Here is a 24,777-nt window from a genome sequence, read left to right on the forward strand (position 1 = left end):
ATTGAAACAAAGTGCCTCAATGTTAAAAGAGTACATGAAGAGAAAACGCCTGTGTGGTGATGAACGCCTTTATTCCTACCACGCAGTAGTCAGAGGCAGGTGGATCTGTATGAGTTTCAGGCCAGCCTGACTTATGTAGTGAGTTTCAGGATAGCCAGACCTATATAATAGAGAGACCCTGCCTCAAGATTAAACAAACAGACAAACAATCAAAAAAATGATTAAAAAGGTAATGAATGCAAATAATAAGAAGGCAAGAGTCACAAAATCAGAAACATACAGCAAAACAAAATTTATGGCAAATGCATTAAATTCTCTCTTAGAGGTTTCCCCTCGTCTGGCCAGGGTCACCCTGGATAATTCATCTTTTGATTGATGTAAAGTAGATTGATTTCAGACCTTAGTAATCCATGTAAATCCCTTCACCTAGCCATATGATATAACCTGATCATGGAAGTGCCCATCCGATGGACACATTCCTCTCAAACTCAAGGAAGAAGAGGGGATCACAGACAGCATGTGTTTCTAGCCTCCAGGGTTAGAGAGCATCTTAGACTTATAACTACCATGGTGCTGAATTCTTTTTTTCCATGAAAATATATTAAACAACAGTGTTTAAAAATGCAAAAAAAAATGGCATTCTTTAAAATATAAAAGTAGTGTACTCTTATATGTGTCTTTGTCAGATAATAGGCAAAAAATATTAAATATATTTTCTATTTTATATACTTTATATATTAAATCTAATTGACGTAATTAAGAAGATTGGTTTGAAAGAAGGACTGAAAGTCTAGAGCACGGATGTATTAGGTAGTGTTCTCTAGAGAAGCACAAGAAGGTTCAGCTAGTCCAACAATGACTGATTACCAGTGGATAGTCCAAGAATCCAGTAGTTGTTCAGTCCATGGGGCTGGATGGCTAAGCTGGCCTTCGCTATACAATGGAATCCCAAAGAGGTAGTCTCTAATGCCAGTGTAGGAATGGACTGCTAGTGAGAGCCAGAATGGGCAGGCAAAGAGAGAGCACATTTTCTTCTTCCATATCCTTTATACAGGCTGCCAGCAGAAGGTGGGGTCCCGATTAAGGTTGATCTTCCCAGCTCCAAGACCGGGATTAGACGTGGGTCTCTGTAAAGCTATGCTGCAATTTGGGGGTCTTTTCTAGTCACCCAATCTCTCTCCCAAATAATGACGCAGAGACGTGTGAGATTTATTCAGAAAGCTTTAAAGCACTGGAGCCGGGAAGATGTTCGTTCACTATTCCAACCCTCTGTGCTAGTCTGGCTATTTCCCAGCCACATAACACCAAGTTACTTGCCGCGTTGGTCTGGCCAGGACTGCTTCTGTTCCATCCAGTCAGTCCTCCTCATGAGCTCCTCATGGCCACATCCTTTCTCTCCCTCTCTCTTCTTTCTTCCCCTCCTACCTGAGATTCCTCACTGAAACGAAAATCCAGCCTTTCTTTTTCTTCTGCCCAGTATTGGCTCTCAGGTTCCTTATTAACTAATCGGAGAGAACTGAGGAGCAATGTTTACACAACATTAATAAAGGAGACTCTTCACAGAAATGACAGTGCCCGTGTCTGGACTGTAACCAGATCTCAGGGCACAGAAATCAGCATCCGCATCCACAGCACACCAAACCAACCCCCAACCGGTCTCCCTACTTCAGATAATTTAGTTAAGAAAAAAATTCCTCACAGATGTGCCCAGTCACGATCTTTTTAGCGTCTTATAAAGCCTTAACTCTACACCTGAAGTGAAGTAAAAATGCAGAGTTTGCAAATAGCACACAGGCCGTGGGCTCTTCCTGCAGGACAGCAGAGCAGGCAAGAAAAGGCTAGCCAAAATAATCTTAACAACGTAGCCTTTTAAAAATTGTTATGTGTGTGCGCACATATGTGTAAGTGCCTGTGGGAACCAGGAGAGGGCACTATACTCTCTTTGTAGCTTGAGTTACAGGTGGTCATGAGCCACCTAACAAGGGTGCTCGGAACTGAACTCTAATCCTCTGCAAGAGCAACACGTACCCTTAACCACTGAGCTATATTTCCAGAGCACAGTGTAGGAGTTTAATTCATCTTTTAAGTAATTCTCCAAAGATGAAAACCCTACTGCAATCCCAATTACGTAACAATGAAAACTCCTTCTACAGGAGAATATAGAATAAGTAGCCCAAAAGCCCAAAAAAGGGAAATGAACCAAACTGGATTAAGGCTTATACGACAAGTGAATAAAGAAAAAAAAAATTAGGCCTGAAGGGGTGAATCAGTATGTGCCTAGCACGAATGAAGACCAGGACTCTGTCCCCAGCATGGCAGTATTTTTTTCTTTCAGTGAAGCAAAAGTTAAACCAAATGTTATTTTATGGTTGAAAAATTACTGAAAAGTGTGAAAGGACCTATTTTCCTTGGGCTGATCCTGTGGGAGACAGAGAAGAGCATCCTTCCTGTGGGCTTCGAGTCTGTTACAATAAACAGGCATTTAGACATGGTCTCACTGGGTAGCTCTCGCTGGCCTGTCACTTCCTGGGTAAACTAGTTTGGCCTCTGGTCCACCTGCTGTGCTTCCCAAATGTTGGGATTAAAGTCGTTAGCTACCATTCCCTGTACGTATCAAGCTTCAAAATAAAAACAGATTAGAGGTAACCAAACAAGAAAGAGAAAGTATGGCTTTTTTTTTCACGTTCACTAAGAAGTGTCAGCTAGTAAATAAGCTATTTCTCCAATATCTTATGAGACACATTTTAAAAGTAAGCAAACATCTGTTGTCAATTAATATATCTCCTGGACAGGGTAGCACACACCTATAATCCTGGCACATGGAAGGTGAAAGCAAAAGGATCCAGAGTTCAAGGTCCAGAGTCTACTACATAGCAAGTTCAAGGCCAACTTGAGTTCTATGAGACTCTGTCTCAAAACAACAAACATATTTTTATATATACAATATATAATCTTGCTTAATCTTAATGTCCTACACTTATAAATTCCCCCCCCCTTCTTAGTTGACAGTGATAGCTTTTATGTGTTCTACTATGTTCCTTTCAGAGAGCCGGTTATTGGGTGCCTGCTACTCTGGATTTGTGATGAAAACCTCATGGAGTTTCCTTGCTTTGCTTGTATAAATAACCCTGTAGGAATATGCTTGGTTTGCTAATGTTTCTGTTACACAGATTCCTAAAAGGAGAATGACTGGTGGGTGGGGTTTGGTTGTTTTGAATTTTGCTCAGTCTTGGCAAGTTATCCATTTAAAAAGTCGTACAACGTAGCTTCTTCAAAATGAATGAACCCTTTTCTCCAAATCTCACCAACACTGGGTGCTTCCAGCCTTAGCTTTCCAGTCTGGTACACAAAACCGTAATGGCTTAAAAGCTGATCCAGGGGATAACCTAATGAATGGAAAAGGAAGATGGCTCTTACATTTAGTTACAGTAGAGTCAGCCAGTGCATTAAGCTTAGACCACACTGTACAAGTTGCCAACAGAGCCTGGAGAGAGACCAAAAGAATTGTGTGGGGTTGAGTTGTTTGCATTTTGTTTTGTTTTCATTCTTTTAGAGCAAGGCAGGCCAAGAACAGAACGCGGACTGGTGGGTGGCATGGAGGGGTCAGTTTGATGGGCACAACCCCTGACCCCCTAGAGCAGCAGTTCTCAACCTTCCTAAGGCTGCAACCCTTTAATACAGTCCTTCATGTTGTAGTGACACCCCCCCCAGCCAAAAACGTATTTTCATTACTGCTTCAAAACCGTAACGTTACTACTGTGATGGACTGTAATGTAAATTATCTGCGTTTTCTGATGGTTTTAGGCGACCCCTGTGAAAGGGCCATTCGGCTGCAAAGGGGTCACCACCCGCGGGTTGAGAACCGCTGCTCTAGGCCATGCTGCTTCCGTTTGTGACCATGGACAGACCTCTTGTAAGAGAGAAAACCTGCAGGCCTGGAGGGAGGCCGAGGGGAGCTTGCTACTCTTGAGGGTGTGGTTGGCTCTCAGAATTCACTTCAGCATCTTATCACTGACTCTAAGTCCAGCTTCCGGGAATCTGATGCCCCTTCTGATCACAGACGCCAACACCCGTGTTCACACACACACACACACACACACACACACACACACACGTAAGTTAAGATGAAAACACAAATTTCTGAAGGGAGATGTAGTTCAGTGGCAAAGCATTTGCCTCTCATGCTTGAAGCCCTAGGACCCGTCTCAGCCTCAGCACAGCAAATATAGATAAAGAAACAGAACATTGATAAGCAGGCAGGGGAGCATGGCCTTCCGGCTAGCGCACTCCACTTCAGAGGGAGACTGGAAAGGAATTTAAGCGCGGTGGGGCCACTGCCAAGGGTTAAGTCCCAAGGAAAGCTTTGAGTTAGGCGCAGACTGGCCTGCCTTCTGAGATCAAGCACTTTGTGCTTTTTCCTGTGGATGACGGAAAGAACAGGTACAGACCAGTGTTCTTCACTGCCATTTGAACCAACCATTTTTTTTTCCCTTCATAATGGCTCCCTCACCCTACCCCCATCAAGTTGGGGGTGGAACCCAGTGTCTTTTGCGTGTGAGGCAAGTACTCTTTGGCTGAACTACACCCGGTACCCATCAAAGCTTTCAGTTTTTCTGTTGCTGACTAGGTCTAAGTCATGCCCAGCCCTCTTGATTTTTTTTCTTTTTTGCATAATCTAATACTTTCTACCATGTCAGCAGAACTCCCAAGGCCTCCCTTCCCTTCTTCTTCTTCTTCTTCTTCTTCTTCTTCTTCTTCTTCTTCTTCTTCTTCTTCCCTCCTTTATGTAATAATCATTTTCTTCATGTATCCTGCTCCTGAACATCTGACTATGATGCAATGCTTAGTATGTAAAACTTTGATTTTCCTTTACCCCACTCTTACATTTCAAAGTAAAATCTAGTCTTCTTCTATTATAGTCTTCCCTTGTGCCAAATTTCATGGGCAATGTATATGGACACAACCTGGAACCAAGAAGCAAGCCTTGGATTCTGTCAGAATAAAATAGAGACAAGGGCTAGGTTTGAACTGCATAAATTGGACATAGTGGTGCACACTACCAAATCCCATTGCTCAGGAGACGAAGGCAGGAGGAACAGAAGTTAAAGGTCATCCTTGAATACAAGTTCAAGGCCTGCCTGGGCTACATGAGAACCTATCTCAAGCAAAAGAGAGTGAGGGAAGAGAGAAGAGGAGAGAAGAAAGGAGAGAAAAAACAAAACAAAACAGAGAATTGAGTCAATCCTGTTCGAGGTTCTTGGCTTTTGAAGTCAGGCTTGAAGGCAGAGATTAAGTTTGGAAATTCCTCCCTCTGCTGGCTGCCTGAAGTCCTGTCTGTTTCTTTTACACAAGCAGCTGGACAGTTTGAGTGTGACACATTTTTTCAGCATTAACAGAAAGCCTGATATGAATGAGGACACAAATATAAACCACCCCAAATTCCCATAATCAAGAAATATATAATAAAAATTATTAGTATTTATCATTTGATTTAAAATATTAAAGCAATGGAAAAGTTTTTAATACTGCTTAGCAAGCCCCGGGGGAAGAAAATCCCCAAGTTTAGATACACAGACAAAAGACCTCGTTACATATTTTTCCACAAGTTAGTACAGAAATCAAATTATTTTTAAATTAAATATTTTTCAGTGCACTGGGTGTTTTATTTATTAAATGTCACTGATAAGAATTACTCAAATAGAATTAGAAATTAAAAATTAGATTGTACCACTAAAACTAGGAAGTCTCATAATCAAAGAACAGGTGTTTGGCTATCCAACTGTCTAGAATGTTTTTGTTGTTGTTATTGTTTTTTGAAACAGGGTTTCTCTGTGTAGCCCTGGCTCTTCTGGAACTCACTCTGTAACCGAGACTGGCCTCGAACTCACAGTGATCTGCCTGTCTCTGCCTCCCAAGTGCTGGGATTAAAGGTGTGCTCTACCAACACCCACCTAGAAGGCTCTTTTAAGTCCTATCAAAGCATGGATTTAGAGGTGGAGAAAAATAATTAGCTATTTTCCCAGTTGTGGTACGGCATGCCTGTAATGGCAGCATTCTAGAGGCTGAGGCAAGGGTTCGCAAGGAATTAGAAGACTAAGCTACATAGCAAGACCCTATTGCAAATAATATTGAAAGAAACTTGAAAAGAAAAATCAAATGACTGAACACCAAGGAAACAAGCCGTTACTCCATTTTGCCCCTTTCATAACATCACCGTCCACGATGGGGCCTTGAGCATCTGAACAGCAGGGCTGAGACAGCTGGTTCATTCTGAGTCTTCCTCTCTGAGCTTTCTCCTCGCCGTACAGCAATCGCTGTACAGCAATCGCTGCTTTTCTCTTTGCTTTCACTAGCCAACTTCCCTTTACTTCAGCCCTATTAGAATTCCTTACCAGTCGCTGTTCATGTCACTATGTGGCCCTGGGCTAGTGGTTGGCCCTGACTGATACAGGCACCCATGTAGTCTCAGTTCTACAAGTAACTAACCAATGCTTACCAGTTACCCTTCTAACACTGTCCACCGGTCACCTGGGTTACTGAGTCTCACGCTGTAATCAATTCTTCAGAAAGAACTCGTGATAGTAAAAAGTGGACAATGGGTCTGCAGTTTGGAATACTTGATGCTCTTGCAGAGGACTGGCCTTCAATTGTCAGCGCCCACATGGTACTTGTCATGGAAGTTCTGGTTTCTTTGTATGTTATGGAAATGTGCTTTTGTTCTAATCCCAAGCGTGGGCTTTTTGTTGGGCTGTAGTTTGTCCACACCTGTTAACTAGCGCGGAGCGTGCCTTTTCCCAGCTGATAACGGCCTTCCAAGTGCAGCGCGGAGAGGGGCGTGGTCTAGGACTCTGAGAGTATAAATATGAGGCCGAGAACGAAAAGGTGTGACGTTCAGTGTGGCGTTCAGTGTTGGCGTGTGGTGCGGAGAAGTTTGGAGAGACCAGAGACCAGAGACCAGAGACCAGAGACCAGAGACCGTGTGGCAGTTTGGAGCAGACAGAAGGAGAGAAAGGCTTCGGGGTGCAGCAGCGTGGAGGCGCCTGCTGGCTGCGTCTGGGGTTGACGGAGATTGGTATAGAGCCCTAAAAGAACCCCCTTGACCCTAACTAGCCAGGAGAGGTAAAGGGGCCTGGACCCCTCTATTCACTAACCTACTCTCTAGTACTTAAGGTTGGGGGTTGGTGGAAGAGAGGTAGAGGCCTCAACACCCCAAATAAAGGGAAATTTTTAAAAAGAGCACTACAGGTACCCATCCTAACTTCAGTTGCAGGCCATGTGATACCCAATTCTGACCTCCATCAGCACCAGGCACTCATGTGGTGCACCGACATATGTGCAGGTAAAATATTATTTTACTTTATGTGTGTGCAGTGCACAAGGAAGACAGTAGAGGGCATCAGATCCACCGGAACTGGAGTTACAGACACTTGTGAGTCGCCATGTGGTGCTAGGAATTGAACCTGGGTCTTCCGTCAGTGACTTCTCCTCCTCCTCCCCCTCCTTTGTTTGTTTGGTTTGGTTTGGTTTGGGGATTTTTTTGTTGTTCTTTTTTCAGGATACAGTTTCTCTGTAGTGCTTTGGATGTCCTGACTTGCTTTGTAGACCAGGCTGGCCTGAAACTCACAGATCACCTGTCTCTGTCTCCCTGAGTGCTGGGATTACAGGTGTGCACCACCACTCCCAGCTGTCTGCTGTGTTGTTAACTACCGAGCCATTTCTCCAGCCCCCAGCACCTAGCTTCCTTCCTTCCTTCCTTCCTTCCTTCCTTTCTTTCTTTCTTTCTTTCTTTCTTTCTGTTTTTGTTGTTGTTTTGGTTTGTTGTTGTTTTGGTTTTTTTGAGACAAAGTGTATCTGTGTAGCCCTGGCTGTCCTGAAACTCCCTTTGTAGACCAGGCTGGCCTCAAATTCACAGAGATCCGTCTGCCTCTGTCTTCCAAGTGCTGGAACTAAAGGTGTGCTCTACCACCAGCCAGCTGCATTTCTTATGTAACATGTTAATGTTTAAGTCACATAGTAATACTGTTTTCTTTCTCTCAAAATTATTTACTTGCTCGCTCTCGCTCTCTCTCTCGCCTCTAGCCATCTTTTTAAGTGGAACTCTAAGCCTTTTATTAGCACACATAATATTTATTCATTCTCAGTGTTCTCAGGAATGCCATATACTACATAAATGCAATATGTAATCAGTAAATTATACTCTTGTTGTATTTATTCTATCCTCTATTTTGGTTTCTGACTCATTGCCTCAGTCTTCATGAGAGATAGTCTACCTACCCTTGATTTCATTTCTTTCATGTATTTATACTTTTTTCTTTTATTTATGTTGTGTGTGTGTGTATGTATGTATGCATGCATGCATGTGTGCGACTGCTTGTGCACACACATGGATGGTATCATATGTCCTCCTCTATCATTCCCTGCCTTATTCCTTTGAGGCAGGATCTCGCTATGAATTTGGAACTTCTGTTTTGGGGGCTAGCCTGGAAACCAGCAAATCCATCCCCCCCCCCCCCCAGTGCTGGGTTACAGCTGTGCATGAGACAACACTCAGCTTATAATATGGGTGCTGGAACCAAACTCCTACTTCAAGCCTGAGCAGCAAACTCTCCTAATGGAAGAGCCATCTCTCCGGCCCTTCTGCATTTCTATCGGCTTAAGGTATTTTTGTATTTGATTTTAATTCAGTCTCTTCAGGGACTATATATTTGCTTTGTAACTTCTGCTTTTCTGAAACAAACTTTTTCCTTTGTTTCTAATTTTTCTCCAGTTGTGTGGCTTCATTTCGGGGGACTTTTTTATTTTTTTGTTGCCTTATATTATTTTCTTAATGTCTTTACTGTGCCACATATTATGGGAACATAGCTATTCAAAACAAAGTCCACATGCCCAATAAACACAATATTTCACCCTCATTCCAGACAGTTTTTTCTTTTATTCGATCCTGCTATTAGTGCTTCCCCACTCTAACTCATACTGATGGCTTATTTAAATACTAAGAAGCCTTAGGAACTGAAGATATAGCTCAGTCATAAAGAATTTGTGTAGCAGGCTGGCAGAGATGGCTCAGTAGGTAAAGGCACTTGTCTGGTGACCTCAGTTTGATCCCTGGAACCCATGTAAAGACAGAAAGAGAAAACAGACTTCATGAGGCTGTTCTCTGGCCTCTGTGTATGTGTCATAGCGTGTGCGCTTCTGCACTCGTGTGTCATATATACACAATAATTATTATTACAATAAATAAACACAATTAGAACATTTTAAAAAGTAATTTGCCTAGTATATCTGAGGTACTGAATTTGATCCCTGGGATCAAAACAACAACAACAAAATCTTTCCTCTGAATTGATTTTGAGCCCAAGTTGTCAGAGGTAAGCCATATGAAAGGAAGACCCTGCACCTCCCTACATGAACTACTCTGGTGACAGAGGGAAGAGTTTTGACCTAAATGGCTGGGGACTTCCTTGTACAGAAAGTGTACACAGAAAATTATATTCCCTCAATAAAGTTAATATTATTAGCTAGCACACTATACTGAAGGTAAAACTTCTGAGCTATGTTCCTAACTTTTCTCTTTTTTTATCTTTTCTTTTTTTCTTCCTTCCTTTCTTTTGTGTGTGTGTGTGTGTGTGTGTGTGTGTGTGTGTGTTTAAGTCTCTGCAAGTTGTCTAGGCTGGCCTTGAGTTTGTAAGGCTTTCTACCTCATGCTCTTGAGTAGCTAGGGTACAGACCTGGAATGATCCATGATTTTGTCTTAATTGTGTTTCTTTCTTGTATGTAAGCCTGCTAGTACTGTCATACAACATGTTAAATTTTAGCTTATATATAAAACCTCTTTCCACAAGGAAATGAATGTAACTAAAGGGCTCTCCAAAAGGTCCAAGTATTGCAAACATGGCGCCTGCAGGTCATGCTCTCTCTCCTTCCCTCTCCCTTATTAAATTGTTAAATTATATTCCTAAAAATAGCCACCAAGGTCCATTTTCTTATTTGGCCACTTCTTTATGCCTGACTAAAACACCAAGATCCAGCTACCAAAATACCAAGGTCCAGCAATCAAAATTCATTATTTGGCTACACAGGCTAACATGTCCAATCAGGATTTACCAACTCATTCTGACACAGATTTCCACTTTTCTTATTAAAAAGGCCACTCCTGCAGAGACACCTTCTGCTATCTTTGCCTGATCCAGGGACAGCCCCTACTCTCTACCTTGCTTGTCCTGTCTGGAGTAACAAAAAATCTCCTTTGTGCTGAGAATTTGTCTGGGTGTGTTGTGTGCCAACTCTGAGGCCCCCTCAACAGCCACACATTCTTCTCTCAACTTGATAGATCACATGCTTTAGCAAGGTAATGGCAAATTCCCCAAGTCATTCACACAGCTGGAGCGGACTACTCTTTTAGGTACGTTGTTCCATTGCCTGCCCTCACTTCTATAAATACACTAACTTTGACTCTAACTCTTTTTTTTTTTTTTTTTTTTTTTTTTTTGCAGCACAGTTTAAGAATCTGGACTATAGTAGCCAGGTTGTGGTGGCACATGCCTTTAATCCCAGACAGAGACAGGCAGATCTCTCTGTGTGTGAGTTTGAGGCCAGTCTGCTCTACAGAGTGAGTTCCAGGACAGTCAGGGCTACAAAGAGAAACCACATTTGTCTCAAAAAACAAACAAACATACAAATGAGAGAGGGAGGGGAGAGGGAGAGGGAGGGGGAGAAGGAGAGAGAGAGGGAAAGGGAGGGGAGAGGGAGAGAGGGAGGGAAGAGGGAGAGAGGGAGGGGAGAGGGAGAGAGGGAGGGGAGAGGGAGAGAGGGAGGGGAGAGGGAGAGGGGAGGGGGGAGGAGAGGGAGAGGGAGAGAGAAAGAATCTGAGAGGAAAGGTCTCTGAGGCTCTGAAGGGAGTGCCTCAGGCTGCACAGCTGGTGACATTGAGCTGTGTTTCCTGCTCCTATTGATGGTCTTGAATAGGTTTTCAAGTGTTTGATGGGAGACTTTCCCTTCAAGGACATTATTAGTTTCTTAAGAGCAAGAGTTCTGTGTTTTCTGTCTCCCAGAGTGAAGACAGGATTGACTCTGGGCATCATTATCCTAGCCAGGGTCACTATTGCTGTGATGAAACACCATGACCAAAAGCAAGATGGGGAGGAAAGGGTTGCTTTGGCTTTTAATTCCACATTGTAGTCCATCACTGAGGAAAGTCAGAACAGAAACTCAGAAGGGCAAAAACCTGGAGGCAGGATCTGATGCACATCCCATGGCTTGCTTGCTTAGTCTTCCTTCTTATAGAACTCAGGACACCAGTCTGGGGATGGCACCACCCACAATGGACTGTGCCCTCCTGCATCAATCACAAATTAAGAAAATGCTCTCCAGGCTTGCTCTCCAGGCTTGCCCAGTCTTATGGAGGAAATTCTCAGTTGGGGTTCTCTCCTGTCAGATGATGCTAGCCTGTATCGAGTTAACATAAAATTAGCCAACGCAATCATCATTAAGTATTCTCACAATATTTGAGTCTTGTAGAGTCCTTGTATGGCCCTGGGGATACAAAATCACACTACTCCTCCTAACGGGCTTATAAATGTAACATATCAAAGTCTATTAAGATATAAGTACGTGAGGGAGGGGGCTACAGCTGGGATACAAAGTGAGTAAACTGTAATATAACTAACTAAATAAGATAAAAGTGTGTGACAGGCTGTATACAGATGAGAAGACCATACATGGACTACGGTGCTAAACAAGAAATAAGGCACTGTGTTTGGAGGTCTAGGCCCTCTTGGAAATAAATGGTAATAAGGATTCAGTTTTACAAGGAACAACCATGTCCTAACTACGCAGGATCCTCCGTAACGGCCTTGGTGATGGAGTGTATTGGAATTTTCAATAAGAATGAGTGATGCTGAATGTCTCACAGATGTAGCCTAATTGGATGTGCCAACAGTATCCAGGAGCGCTGTGCAGTGTCACCCATGTTGCCATTTTATGTTGCGATGTGTTGTTAACGAATGTGTCGCAGTTTGTGATTAAAACAGAGCAGAAGAGACAGGGGCGTTGCACATCCGGGAACCAACAAACGGCAGTCAGCACCACTGCTCGCCGGGTTCCCCGAACCTACGCGCCGGAGGGGCGGGGTTTCCGCTTCCGGCGGCGGCGGATTGTTGACGCCCTCCGCTACTGTGGTGGCGACAGAGCGTTTGGGGAGGGGTTGCCGAGGGAGGGCGCTGGCGCAGTGACAGGCAGCGCGGAGGGTGCCTCGGAGGCGACGATGGCAGAGGGGCCTGAGGAGGCCCGGAGCCGCCCGCCCAGGCAGGAAGGCGGCGGCGGGGACCACGAGCCGATCTCTTCCGGGCCCGGCTCTCCCGCCGCCGCCGCCCCCCGGACCCCGGCCCTCGCGACCGTCTCCGAGCCGGAGCCGCCGCGCGAGCTCCGGAAGCGCCGGGAGGCGGGCGTAGGGCCGCCGGAGCCGGGGGGCTGCGAGGCGTCGGACGGGCCGGGGAGGCTGAGCGCGCGCGAGTACTCGCGGCAGGTGCACGAATGGCTCTGGCAGTCCTACTGCGGCTACCTCACCTGGCACAGCGGCCTGGCCGCCCTCCCGGCTTACTGCGGCCCGCCGCCAGCCGCCCCGCAGCCCGCGGCCCCGCCGCCGCCCCCGCCTCCGCCGCCGCCACCGCCGCAGCTGGCTTACTACAACCCCTTCTACTTCCTGAGCGCCGCGGGGCCCGGGCCGGGGGCCGTCACGGGCGGCGCCACCCCGACCACCGTCGCGGGCCTGACGCCGCGGGCCCCGCACGTGCAGGCGTCGGGTCGGGCGGCCCCTGTGACCAGGGTGGGCTCTGCAGCCCCTGCACGGACCACGAGCGACAATGGGCGACAGGCAGGTAAGAACGGGGATGGGGTGGGTGGGTAGTATCTAGACGGAGTGAAGAAGAGGGTTGACTTCATTTTGAAGTTTAGACCGAGATTCGTACAGCCCTTGACCTAAACCTCCCGATCCCTCCGCCTCCGCGTCACGTCGTTGCATGGGTTAGGGTTACCGGTGACTCACGGTCCTTTCTTTTATAATTCTTTTGGAAGGATCTCACCCTGTGGTTCAGGCTAGCCTTAACTCAGTATATAGCCAGGCTAGCTTCGAACTCGCAATAGGACTAATGTGTCAGCCTACAGGATCTTACAGGCCTGCCCTAGCCAGAGGGGTCTCTTGAAGGAGTGGTCACTGGGCAGGTATGCTCACTCTTGAGATATGTAACCGGGACTGCAGCTGCCATTGAGAGTTGGCACACACATCAGCTATGGTTTGCCCAGGCCTTAAATTCCAAAAATGTACAGTAAGGCAGTACCAGTTCTTCTGTTAGACCTGGAGCTACCGGTAGGTTCCCTTAAAATGCCGCTTGTTCTTCCCTTAGGCCTCTGGCACTACCAGTAGGTTCCGTTATTCGTGGCACTCACTGGTCCTTCTTGTGTATGTGTAGAGACCTATACCGTCCTCTCAGTGATCTCCATGCTCTGGAGAGACTAAGTTAGGTGACAAGCCCACTGTTGGAGAATCGAGGCTAGAGTACTAGAAATCACCTGGACTTAAACTGTGTAAGGACAGTGGATCTGAAGGGCAGTCGACGTGAATACAAATAGAGTGTTGACTGGGCCCAAGCTTGTTGATACTGAATTATCATCTAATAATTGATCCTGTGTAGCAACTAGAATCTTGCTCCATAGCAAAACTTGCAGCCACTCTCCTGCCTCCGGGGCCGGAATGCTGAGATTGCTGGCATGGCTCACCATGTCCAGCTCATTATTAGATATTTTAGTAACATGTTCTTTTGATGGAATCATTGCCATTGGCGACTGCAAGGCTATGATTTCTTAAAGATTAAGTTGGACCTTGACTTTGTCCCTTTATAATCTAGCTTGTGTTCTTAAGCTTTGTAAGTGACTCATTTTCACTTTCCTCCCCAATTCACAGGCAGAGAGTATGTCATTCCATCCTTGGCTCACAGATTTATGGCAGAGATGGTGGATTTCTTTATTCTCTTCTTTATAAAAGCAACCATTGTCTTGAGCGTCATGCATCTCAGTGGGATAAAGTAAGTTAAGAATGGTCACAGGAAAGGAAAAGTCTGGAGCTGCTACATAGAGATTGTTTTGTAAATTCTGTTCATGCCAGTGACTATGTGGTGGGTGCCCAGGGCCAAGATTTCTCCAGGAAATCTTCAACAGTTTGTTTCCTTGTTTTTCATGAGTGTTTATGTGGGTACCTGTGAAAGCCAGGAGGTCCACCTTGGGTGTCTTCTACTCTTTACTGTATTTTTTTGAGGTAGGGTCTCACTTAACCTGGAGCTTGCCATTTCAGCTAGGCTGGCTGGCCATCAAGTCCCCAGGATGCACCTGTCTCTCCCCCAACCCCCAAAGCTACATAGATATGCATGTCCTTGCTTTTAGATGGGTTCTGGGGATCCACTCAGGTTCTGATATTGTACAAGCACTTTATTCACTGAGCTCCCACAAGCCCCTTGTTGATTTTAGGAAAGAAACAAAGGATGAAACCTATAAGGGGTGAGGCTTTGGTGGCACATACCCTCAATTCTAGCACTCAGGAGGCAGATTTCTCTGTGAGTTCAATGCCGGCCAGAGCCAGTTGGATCGTATCTCAAAAAAAAAAAAAAAAAAAAGCCTCCATACCTACTTGTCTTTTTTAACCATTCTCTTGGACCAGGAATTTATTAGTTTCCTTCTTATTGTCCTATGATGTCTCTACCATGAAAGCACGGAGGGGATGACTAAGATGTTTATGGGTGAGAGCACTCACTGCTTGTCTAGAAGTTCCAAGTTCAGTTGTTCCCAGGTCAGGCAGCTCAGTATTGCCTGTAGCTCCAGGGATTCAGCCTCCTCTTCTGCACATACATGGCATATGTTTGTACACACATTTTTTTTAAAGCACAAAGAACATGTGGTAGGTAGACTTAGTACTCAATTAGTGGCATTTCAGTGGGGTTGCTTAGAGTTGAGTAAATTCCAAGCCAGTGTAGAGTGTGGCATTTATTTGAGAAACTCAGAGTATTAGAATAATGGCTGTTATCAACTGCTAAGTGTTTTCTATGAGCTTGACTAACAAGCTTGAGCTTGTTAACCTAGTACCACCATTAGACACTATTTTGGGTTAATGGGGAAGGTAAGAATTGAAAAAAGGTAGTAAAGACAAGGTACAAACTGTTTTAAACCTCAGAGCCCTCACCCACCTTGTCCAGTCCCAGCCTCAACAGCCTCTTTTTTTCTTTTATATTTATTTATTTGGAGAATAGAACTTGACCTCTCCAGCCTAACACGATGCTGGGTGCTGTAGTTTCTATTGACAAGATAAAAATTTTGTCTGAATTTTGTCACATGGTTTCACAGACGTCCACATTCTTAACCCGTCTTACATTTACATGGTGAGATTGAGCCCTATCACTTGCACCAAGGCCTTTTCCTCCTACCAGGAGCTACTTTCCTCTTAGTCTAGCTGGATTCTCTTCATTCTTTGTATTGTAGAAAATGTCAGTTCTGAGAATGCTACACAAGAGTCAGTTTAACTGATCTGTTCCCCATGGTGCTCTGGTTGGCATCCCAGTTTATTGTTCTGTTTTTCTTGCTAGGTTAGAATCTCGGTAAAAGCTTGAGACATTTAGCATCCCCTTGCTGTCCTAGTCTGCCTTCTGTTGCAGTGATAAATCCACGCTTAAAACCAACTTTATAAGGAAAGGATTTATTTAATTTTACAGCTTGTAGTCCATCACTGAGGGAAGTCAGAGCAGGAACATGGAGGCAGGAAATGAAGAAGCCATGCAGGAGTGCTGTTTACCGGCTTGCTCTTCATGGCTTGCTAAGCCTACTTTCTTTATAGTACACAGTACTACCAGCCCAGGGGTAGCACCACCCACACAGCATGCTTGGGTTCTTCCCACATCAATCACTAATCAAGAAAATACCACACAAACTTGCCTACAGGCCACTCTGATGGAAGAAGCATTTTCTCAATTGAGGTTTTCTTTTCCCAGATGACCCTGGCTTGTTTTAAGTTGACAAAACTACTCACCATCATGTCATCAGGGCTGGCATCTTACTTGCTCTAAAATGTTCTACCACTGTTACAAACATCCCACAGTCATAACCATGCTTTTGATTTCGTTTACTTACTGCTATTTGTTGAGTAAAGTAATGGGTATTTTGTGTTCTTAGACGGTGAGAACATAACAGTTAACTCCAAATCCTCCTTTTTTTGCAGGGACATCTCTAAGTTTGCCATGCATTACATAATAGAAGAAATCGATGAAGATACATCTATGGAAGACCTGCAAAAAATGATGATTGTGGCACTTATATACAGGTTGTTAGTTTGTTTCTATGAGGTAAGCTGCTAACTAGAACAAATAACTGTGTTAATGGTATAATTTTAGATTATCTACTAGGTAAAAAGAAATAATGAAAATTTACATATGTAATTTTTCAAGTATCTCTTCACATCTGTTTTTATCACAATTTTTAAAATTAAAATTTTTAAGTTAAAAAAAAGCCTTAAATAATAAATTTTGGAAAGGAGACATTTTTAACACATGCCTTGTTATGTGTTTCAGTTATAGAAATAAAATCACATAAGCAGATTTTGGTCCAAAATTATACTTAGATTGGTTATAGAAATAAAGTATTTTTCCCAGAGAAAACTTCCCCCAAAAAATATAATGGGCCAGAAAAAAATATACAGTAGATAATTTTTGGTATTCAATGTATTAAGAGGCTGTAAAAATGCAGTAAGTGGTTAACTGAAGAGAAGTGGGCACTAGACCAAGCCCAGAGCCCCGCACTTGCTGGGTAAGTGCCTCCTTTCCTTATAGTCTCAGTGCGATCTGAGGGCAGATCATGGCAGCTGCATTTCTTGCATCTCAGCTTACCAGTGGTTACGATGACAGGCCTTGAGCCACCAGGTCCAGCCTTTGTTTAATGTTTTTTTCTTTTTGTTTGTTGAGAGGGCCTCATTGTGCAGTCTGGCTTGGTCTCAAACTTGCCAGTCGACTTTCCCCAGCCTCTGCAGTTCTGGGTCGGCAGGCATGTGCTATCAGTCAGCTTAAATAGCTAATTTCTAGTGTTCTATTCATTTGGCACAACTGGTGTAATTTTATTTACTTTCCTTTTTGGTAGTCCTGTCTGACTTGAACCTCACTGTGCATACCAGGCTAACATTGAACTCCAAGATCCACCTGCCTTTATGTGCCACGACACCTGGCCCTCTAATAGGCCACTTTTATAAACATGAAGTGATTAGTTAGGAAAACTTTTTCAAAACCCCTTTACAATTGTAAATTATTTTCAAATTATCCTTCTTTCCTTAGATAATTTGCATTTGGGGAGCTGGGGGAGCTACCCCAGGAAAGTTCTTGCTAGGGCTTCGAGTTGTGACATGTGATACATCGGTACTCATTGCTCCAAGTCGGGTTTTAGTGATTCCTTCCTCAAATGTTAGCATCACAACGTAAGTACTTTGTTTAGCTTAATCTACTACGTATTTGCAAAAAGAATATAGTTAAGTCGGACTGGAGAGATGGCCCAGTGGTGGTGCCCTGGATGCCCTTCCAGAGGACCCGGGTTCAAGTCCCAACAACCACATGGGAGCTCACAACTGTGTGTAATGCCACCAATGCATATTAAATAAAATTATTTAAAAATAAAATGTAGTTAAGTCATCTTCTCCTGTATAATGGTGTCATTCAACTGTTCATGGCATATTCAGCAGTGAGTGATTAAGATTCTGGGACATGGTGTGCTGACTTCATGCTGTGTTAAGTTTGTGATACATTCTGAGGAATGAGTCCTTCATGAAGTGGCACAAGATTGTATTCAATATGCCCAAAATTACAGGTTCGATACAGTATTGTAAAATATTTTTTTTCTTCATAGTAAACGCTATAATTATATCAGTTAGCGTTTACTATTACATGGACATTTATGAGCATGTTTCTCTTCAGCATACATTTTGGAAATGATTTTATGAAATGTTATAATGATGGGAAGATATTTGGGTATTTATTGTCAGTGCTCTGTGCCTAGCTTTATTCTCTGGCTCTGGACTACCTGGTCCTAAGCCGATGTGTAAAATCCCACAATCCTAATGTGGTGCACTGACTCGCCTTTGGCATGCAGCTCCTGTGAGGCTGCAGTGGTGAAGGAAGTGATCCACTACCTCAAACAGCTTAGCTTGTGAAGGTTACAGAAATAATTCAGGGGAAATACAAACGAGGCCAAGCTCCGGGCAGGCTGGACACACACAGGTTGCCTTACAACTTTGTGTTTTAACTTTGAGTCAATAATGGTTAGTCTATTGAGCATTTCTCCAGAATTTTGATCTCATTCACAGTTGTAAGCATAACCAGTAACTAGAAAAGAAGAAAGGTTGTTAGTCACTAGGATAATTCTCTATTTTGAACTACTGTTGAAAGCTTTTTAGGACTTCTTTTAATTACTGGAGCCATACAGGAAAAGTGGATCAAAGAACAGATTATGTGTCTGATAAGATAAAAAGTAGGACTGCAGTAAGCATGCTCAGTTCAGAAGATTCTAGAAAGCCAATGAGGTTTATATGTTTACTAACTACCATGCACATCAAAGCTCTAGTCTTCTATGTAGCTTTCTATAGAAGGTAATTTGAAGATATTGCTTGAAATCGTGTCAGGGAAGAATTTTGAATGTTAAAGACGTCAACAAGATACCTAGCCAGCAATGACTGATACAACCTGATGTGCTGCTTCTGCTTGCTTCCTTTAGGTCCACCATACGAGCTTTGATCAAGAATTTTTCTATTGCTTCTTTTTTCCCTGCCTTCATCACACTGCTGTTTTTTCAGCATAATCGAACAGCCTATGACATTGTAGCAGGAACCATTGTGGTAAAAAGAAATGGGGTCAGATGATGCCCCAGAGCCCTGAATTCCACTCTTTGGAATAATGACAAGACTAAATTATGTATCAAGGCCATCAGTATCTCTGGGTTACATTAATTGATTTAAAATTTTAACCAGTCACTCTGGTGTGATGCAGGGGACTGTTCTGAAAGTGTTGACTGTCAAGGAACATTTCCAGAAGGAAAAATTAAATTCAAGTGTTAAATATTTGTGGGATAACAAAGCAAACGGTTTCATAATCAAAATAGACAAATACATACTTCAACATTTAAGATAACCAAAATTTACTGGAAGCATTTTCAGCTTTAAATTCTTCAAATTAAAACTTTAAAATTTTAATTTGGCTTATCCTAGAGTGCTTGGAAATTGGAAAATGTCCAATTGTGTTTTATAAACACCTACAGAACTCCTACAGCTCTTAGGGAAGTTGTTTATTGTGGCCATTGAAAAGGAGCATCAACTCAACAACCCACTTACTCCATGGCAGGTGTTGGGAGAAAAGGGCTGTAGTGATGAAGGCCTAGCAGACCCTTCACCCCGTGCTTCCAGGATGTTCTAAGTTCACTGCAGTAGTGGTGGAATTTAACAGTTTACTGCTTATGTATTTGGAGGCAAGACTTTCATGATGATGATGAAAATGTATTGAGTCATATCATTGATATTTTAAAAAGGTAAGTTAGTGATTACCTTCTTGGGGGGTGGGGGTAGGGATGTGAGGTTTCAGTGTAAATTCAGCTTAGAATTCACCAACTATAAATATGTGAGGGAACTATCCATCAAACATTCCCAGTGTGTGCTCTCCAGTGTTCTGAATGTACCCATAGATTCTATTTATGTACAGCAAACTCCTAAGGCACTTCTATATTCTATACAGTTCCATAACTGTCAAAGCATCAAGGTGTTAAAGAGTCCTTAGTATTTTGTGAATAACGATGAGTTATTCTCACTAAAGCAAGGCAGAGTATCATCTCCAGACACAGAATATCTATCTTTAGGCTCATTCTGGGCCTGTTAGAGATGAAATTGGGGATGGGGAGGTATGGTCATTGTACTTACTAAGTTTAATGTCTGTGTGCTGTACCAAAGTGTTATATAACACTAAAATTAACATTAAATCTTTTAAATAGTATCAGCTTTAAGTGGGCTGTGAAAATGCATTTAATGTCTGCAGACACTAGTTATGAGTTCATAAACCATGTTTTTTCAAAATAATTTTATTTAAATTAAATCCACTTCACAGAAAGCCTGTTACTTGTTAAGAGCAGTACATAGAGCACTTGCTTGTGGCTCTGGCAAGATTTTATGGCTCTTCAAACTTACACTACAAATCGTGAATTTGGTGTGGGCACTGCTTTTGCCACTGATGATTCAAGTTGAAATGTGCTTCACCCACGCAGCTCTGGACTATTTTATACAGTATAATAAAGCAAGAAGTCAAATTTGCTATCCAGTTGTGCCATACAGGGTGTAAGATAAAAGTATCAATCTGTTCAGCACTTTGACGTAAAAAGGGAATTTTCTCTCATAGGGTTGTGGAATGGAGCCACTTTCGTATTTATTTACAGAAATACTGATTTCCTGAGTCAAAGTGCAATTCTCATGTTGAAGCTGTATCCTGAAAGGGCAAAATTAAACATGCCCTAATGAGCATTGCCCTAAGCTGGAACCTTAGGACTGGAATGGGAATCTTGTTGCTGCGTTACCATTCAGTCCAAACAACTCACACATTAACACATGTCACTTGACAGTATTCTAAAGCATTGCCCAACTTCTCTAAGCATTTGCTATTTGGGAAGATGGGGCATTAAACTTTGAGGAGCCTAGGCTAACAGTATTCAGTATTCCTAAAAGTTGACATCCTCCATCTGCATAACCAAAGTCTTTACTAGTGCTTTGGTGAAGTTCCTCATTTCGGCTGGTATGTGTAGATTCTCTTGTAGTTCACAGAGTAAACAATATCCACCTATAAATATCTCAACATTCTATTTTTAATATTTGTATGTCACCAGTTTGTAATTTTGTCTCTATAATAAATACTTGTGTGAACTGTGTTATCTGTGTTCTATCTTCTTAGGGCTGGATTGTAACACTTGCCTAGCATATGCAAAACACTGCTCTATCTATCGCTACCAAAAGACTAGATAAGGGCAGTGTTAACTGTAAAACCCAATTTAATGCCAGCCTAGACTATAGTATAAAACCCTATCTCTTTAGGAAGCAAACCACTTTTCGGTGTAGCTTCTTGGCCAATGATTTCAATTGAATTTCAAGTTTCTAACAAAAGACTAACATAAGTCTTTTTTCCTTAAGGCCTGATAGTGTAGACACTACAAACAACCTAGCACTTATAACATCTCTAGCATTAAATTACTTTTAGGCACTACTTTTGAGTGCTATTCAAAGCCTGTTTGTCAACCTCTGGGGATATGTCCTAAAACGTGTGTGTGTACATATATTTTTTCCAATAATCACTCTCAAGCCCCGCCAATCCAAGTTTCTTCTGCTCCGTCTAAGGAGGGACAGGCCCAGAGATGAAGCTGCAGCAACTGGGAAGCCACATGCGCCCCCTGAAGTAAGTCTCAGTACTTGTACACTGACTGGACAACCAAAAGATTGCCTATTAGTAACCTGTTTTTAAACACACAAAGTATTAAAATTATTTCCTATACATTTTAGAGAATAATAAGCCCCAATTATTTGGACTGATGAACAAGGACTGGCCAGCAAAGTAGTGGGCAAGTCAGGTTTCCAGCATACTCTTACACCATTCACCAGACTCCAACAGGCTAAGTTTCAGGCACATATTAAATAGAGAATTAGAAACAAAAAACTACCTACATGATGATTGCCTAAGATACTTTAGTAGAAAAACACCTTTTCATGAGGACAAAGCATTAGAAATTCTCAATGTAAATTTAATCAACCCGAAGTGTGGCAAGTCTGAAATGCTGGTTCAGGAGTACTTTCCTGGACCTTAAGTGAGCAAAAAGTCTAGTCACACAAGTATCACGGTAAGAGGCCCCATACAGTTTTATAAGCTGCTGGAATGCCTGGGCCACCTATCTCCAAGAATAAATATTGTCTAGAAACCTAGCAGGGAAGCTGGAAGTACAAAGGGTTGTGTTTCAGCTTTTACAGGGATGCTATACATGCAAATTAAGTAAAGACAGCAGCAGGCAGAAAGCAGGGACTCTTCTGTATATACTGCTAAACTCTCACAACTCTGGGGCCTTGCCTGGTATATATACTCTTTGGGACTTCTAATCAACCACCCTTCCCATTAATACTGTGGGCCTTCACTATGAAAACTGTTAACAAAACGTGCTTCATAAAGTTTTATTGATGGCATTTATCCCATGGTTTAACATGTTAATTATACTGTAATAAACATGGCTTTAATATTAAACTTTTCCTTATTATCCAAAGTCACCACAGTCCATTTCAGTAAATATAAAAATATATGCTTAATACTTTGTACAATACTGGTTTTTGGTCCAAACAAAACTGGATCAGAAAAGCCAATAAATTCAACTTTAAGAATCCCCAATTTTTTTTAAAGATTTCCAAATGGATTTAGGCAACTTTGAATAATGGGATTTACATAATAAAATCTGAGACAAGACTAAACAAACAAAAATATGTCTAACACAAAATTAAAATTTCAAGTTCACAGATTTATGTTATGCCAAAAAAGTACAGAAACAAAATTGTATTTACAGAAGTTTCATAATAAAATAATGAAAAAGGCAAGACAGTTGATAGAATGAAAATATAGAAATAGCATATACTTATTAAATGGAGAATGAACTAGATCTAACAAGTCCTTAGTATGGACTATTCTTTAATCAGGCTTTCTCTATCAGAATTTTTCTGTGCACAATACATCCAACTTCACACATACACCACCACAAACTCTGCATGGAAATCATTCATTTCAGCATCCTCTAATCTATACAGGATTCTAATCTATACAGGAGTCCCCACATATAATTACAGTTTCAATGAGCTCCATTACCGCTTTATCAACGCACATAGCGGTGCAGACAGGTTCTACACAAAGCCATTCATCGTGCAGGCTCTATTCCTGGGTACAGCCGGACTGTGCCAATCAGTGAATAATGTGCTGGGTCATGAAATGTTTCTGCTGAAGAATCAGTCAATCACCAGTCTAGCTATTTTCAAAAGAAAGGGATATGGGTATGGGGCTTCCATAAAGAAAAAGGACAATTCCAAAATTAAAGAAGTCTTTAGGCAGATCTGACTTCAGATAAGCCCAGCATATAGTACAATCCAGTATCTAAAAGCAGGGCACCAGGCTGTTGATAAAACTGTTGGGTGTAACACCTTTGTGACCTTTATTTCCTGCGTCTAACAGCAGTCTTTATCTTGCGACCAGAAACTGAAGTTCCAGAAGAGAACATATTTTTCCCATTTGACCTGTGAAAAATAAAACATTACGTGACACTATGCCCAGGACAGAGGACTCATACCAATTTAAATGACTTGCAACAAAATGGGGAGGAGGGTAAGGAAAATGCTGTTGTAACTTGCTGCCCTTGTCTCAGAGTGAAATATAATACCCCCCATTTACAATACTATAAACGGATATATATAATACTATTACTAAAATTATTTACTGCATCCTGATTGACTTTTAGAGACAGACACACATTTACCAATGTAAATTCAATGAAATGAAATCTCTTACCCCACTGTAAAGGACACTGGACACTGGCTGAATGGAAAGCCACCTGAACCTGAAGGCTGGGCTGAGGCTGCAGGCGTGCTGGGACTCGCACCAAATGTGAACACTCCTGCCGGATTAGTGTTTGTGAAGTTGAAATTTGTAGTGCTGCTGCCAAATTGGAAACCCGAACCTATACAAATTAAGCAGAAATATCCCATTAATAACACAAAATGTTTAGGACTGACTTTGACTTATTAAACATGAAAAATTAACATCTTAGCCAGGCATAGTGGCACACACCTCTAGTCCCAGCACTCAGGATGCAGAGAGGAGAATCTCTGAGTTCAAGGCCAGTCTACAACTACAGAGCCAGCTTCAGGCCAGTCAGGGTTGCCATAAAACGAGAAATTTTGAAGCACACATAGCTAAGTACAAACACCAGAAGATGAACCTTACAAACCAATATTCAAAACTAAGGGACAAAATACTTATCAAAGACTTAAAAAAAAAAAAAAAAAAAAGGAAACACATAGTAGTGTCATCCAACAGTGGCAGCCTGTGAACTGGTGTACCACAGAGTAAAATTGTAATAAACACCTTGTAAAATATGAGCTATACCTTTCCATTCAGTGACTCCACACCAGAGCACATGATCAGGAGAAAAAGCATGTACTCCCCCAAAGATCAATATTCCCAACTCACTAACGTGCAAAACAGCATTTCCTAACAGCCAAAACTAACTCAAACAGCCAAGAGCAAATGGATAGGCATTCAGTGACTCAACTCTGCAGCAAAACCACATGTAACAGCATTACACGTAAAATTTAAGAACCAGAGCAGCAAGACTGCATACAGCAACAGCCTACTTGTATAGATTTCTAGAGGTATGAGTAAACATCAGAGTCCAATGGACAGAACTGTAGTCACTATTAAAGAAAGAGTACTGTGATCAATATGTCCGCCTCCAGCTGTCTATATACACATGCAGGTTTCTACTCTTTCATGCTTTAAAATACAGTACAATCAGTTGCACTAAAAAAGTCACCAAGAACTTTTGATAATGTATAGAAAGAAGGCTAGTATCATTATCCAAGCGCTGTGAGACAATTCAGCATAAGGAATGCCTAATTTGAGGAAGCTCAATCAAAAAATCAGCTCCACTGCAGCC

At 42.4% G+C, this 24,777-nt stretch overlaps 2 protein-coding genes across 4 annotated transcripts in view; one reads left to right on the top strand and one right to left on the bottom strand.

The window, feature by feature from the left end:
- The first annotated feature begins 12,133 nt into the window (after positions 1 to 12,133).
- Positions 12,134 to 20,973, top strand: Fam8a1 (family with sequence similarity 8 member A1). Of its 2 annotated transcripts, XM_021642822.2 has the most exons (5): positions 12,146 to 12,875; positions 13,958 to 14,078; positions 16,256 to 16,379; positions 17,358 to 17,497; positions 18,787 to 20,973. In XM_021642822.2, exons 1-5 carry the CDS (start codon positions 12,263 to 12,265, stop codon positions 18,929 to 18,931), a joined length of 1,143 nt encoding a protein of 380 aa, XP_021498497.1. In that variant the 5' UTR covers positions 12,146 to 12,262; the 3' UTR covers positions 18,932 to 20,973. The 2 variants fall into 2 exon arrangements, with proteins under 2 accessions (XP_060228460.1, XP_021498497.1); XM_060372477.1 differs by lacking the exon at positions 17,358 to 17,497 and having other exon boundaries at positions 12,134 to 12,875; positions 18,787 to 18,870.
- Positions 20,974 to 22,244: 1,271 nt separating this feature from the next.
- The window catches only part of Nup153 (nucleoporin 153), a 55,668-nt gene continuing 53,135 nt past the window's right edge, over positions 22,245 to 24,777 (bottom strand). For both annotated transcript variants that reach the window (XM_021642821.2, XM_060372475.1), the window contains 2 exons: positions 23,631 to 23,799; positions 22,245 to 23,359 (listed from right to left, as the gene is read on the bottom strand). In XM_021642821.2, the coding sequence (XP_021498496.1) occupies positions 23,278 to 23,359; positions 23,631 to 23,799 (251 nt within the window). In that variant the 3' untranslated portion in view covers positions 22,245 to 23,277. The remainder of the gene's footprint in view (positions 23,360 to 23,630; positions 23,800 to 24,777) is intronic.

The sequence above is a fragment of the Meriones unguiculatus genome, chromosome 19 (genome assembly GCF_030254825.1).
Source record: "Meriones unguiculatus strain TT.TT164.6M chromosome 19, Bangor_MerUng_6.1, whole genome shotgun sequence".
Classification (NCBI taxonomy): domain Eukaryota; kingdom Metazoa; phylum Chordata; class Mammalia; order Rodentia; family Muridae; genus Meriones; species Meriones unguiculatus.

Bases quoted from the DNA above. Each gene is read 5' to 3' on its own strand.
- Fam8a1 (XM_021642822.2), top strand. From the start codon at position 12,263: ATGGCAGAGGGGCCTGAGGAGGCCCGGAGCCGCCCGCCCAGGCAGGAA. The intron at 12,876-13,957 runs GTAAGAACGGGG...CCCAATTCACAG, and splicing joins CGACAATGGGCGACAGGCAG to GCAGAGAGTATGTCATTCCA. The intron at 14,079-16,255 runs GTAAGTTAAGAA...CTTTTTTTGCAG, and splicing joins ATGCATCTCAGTGGGATAAA to GGACATCTCTAAGTTTGCCA.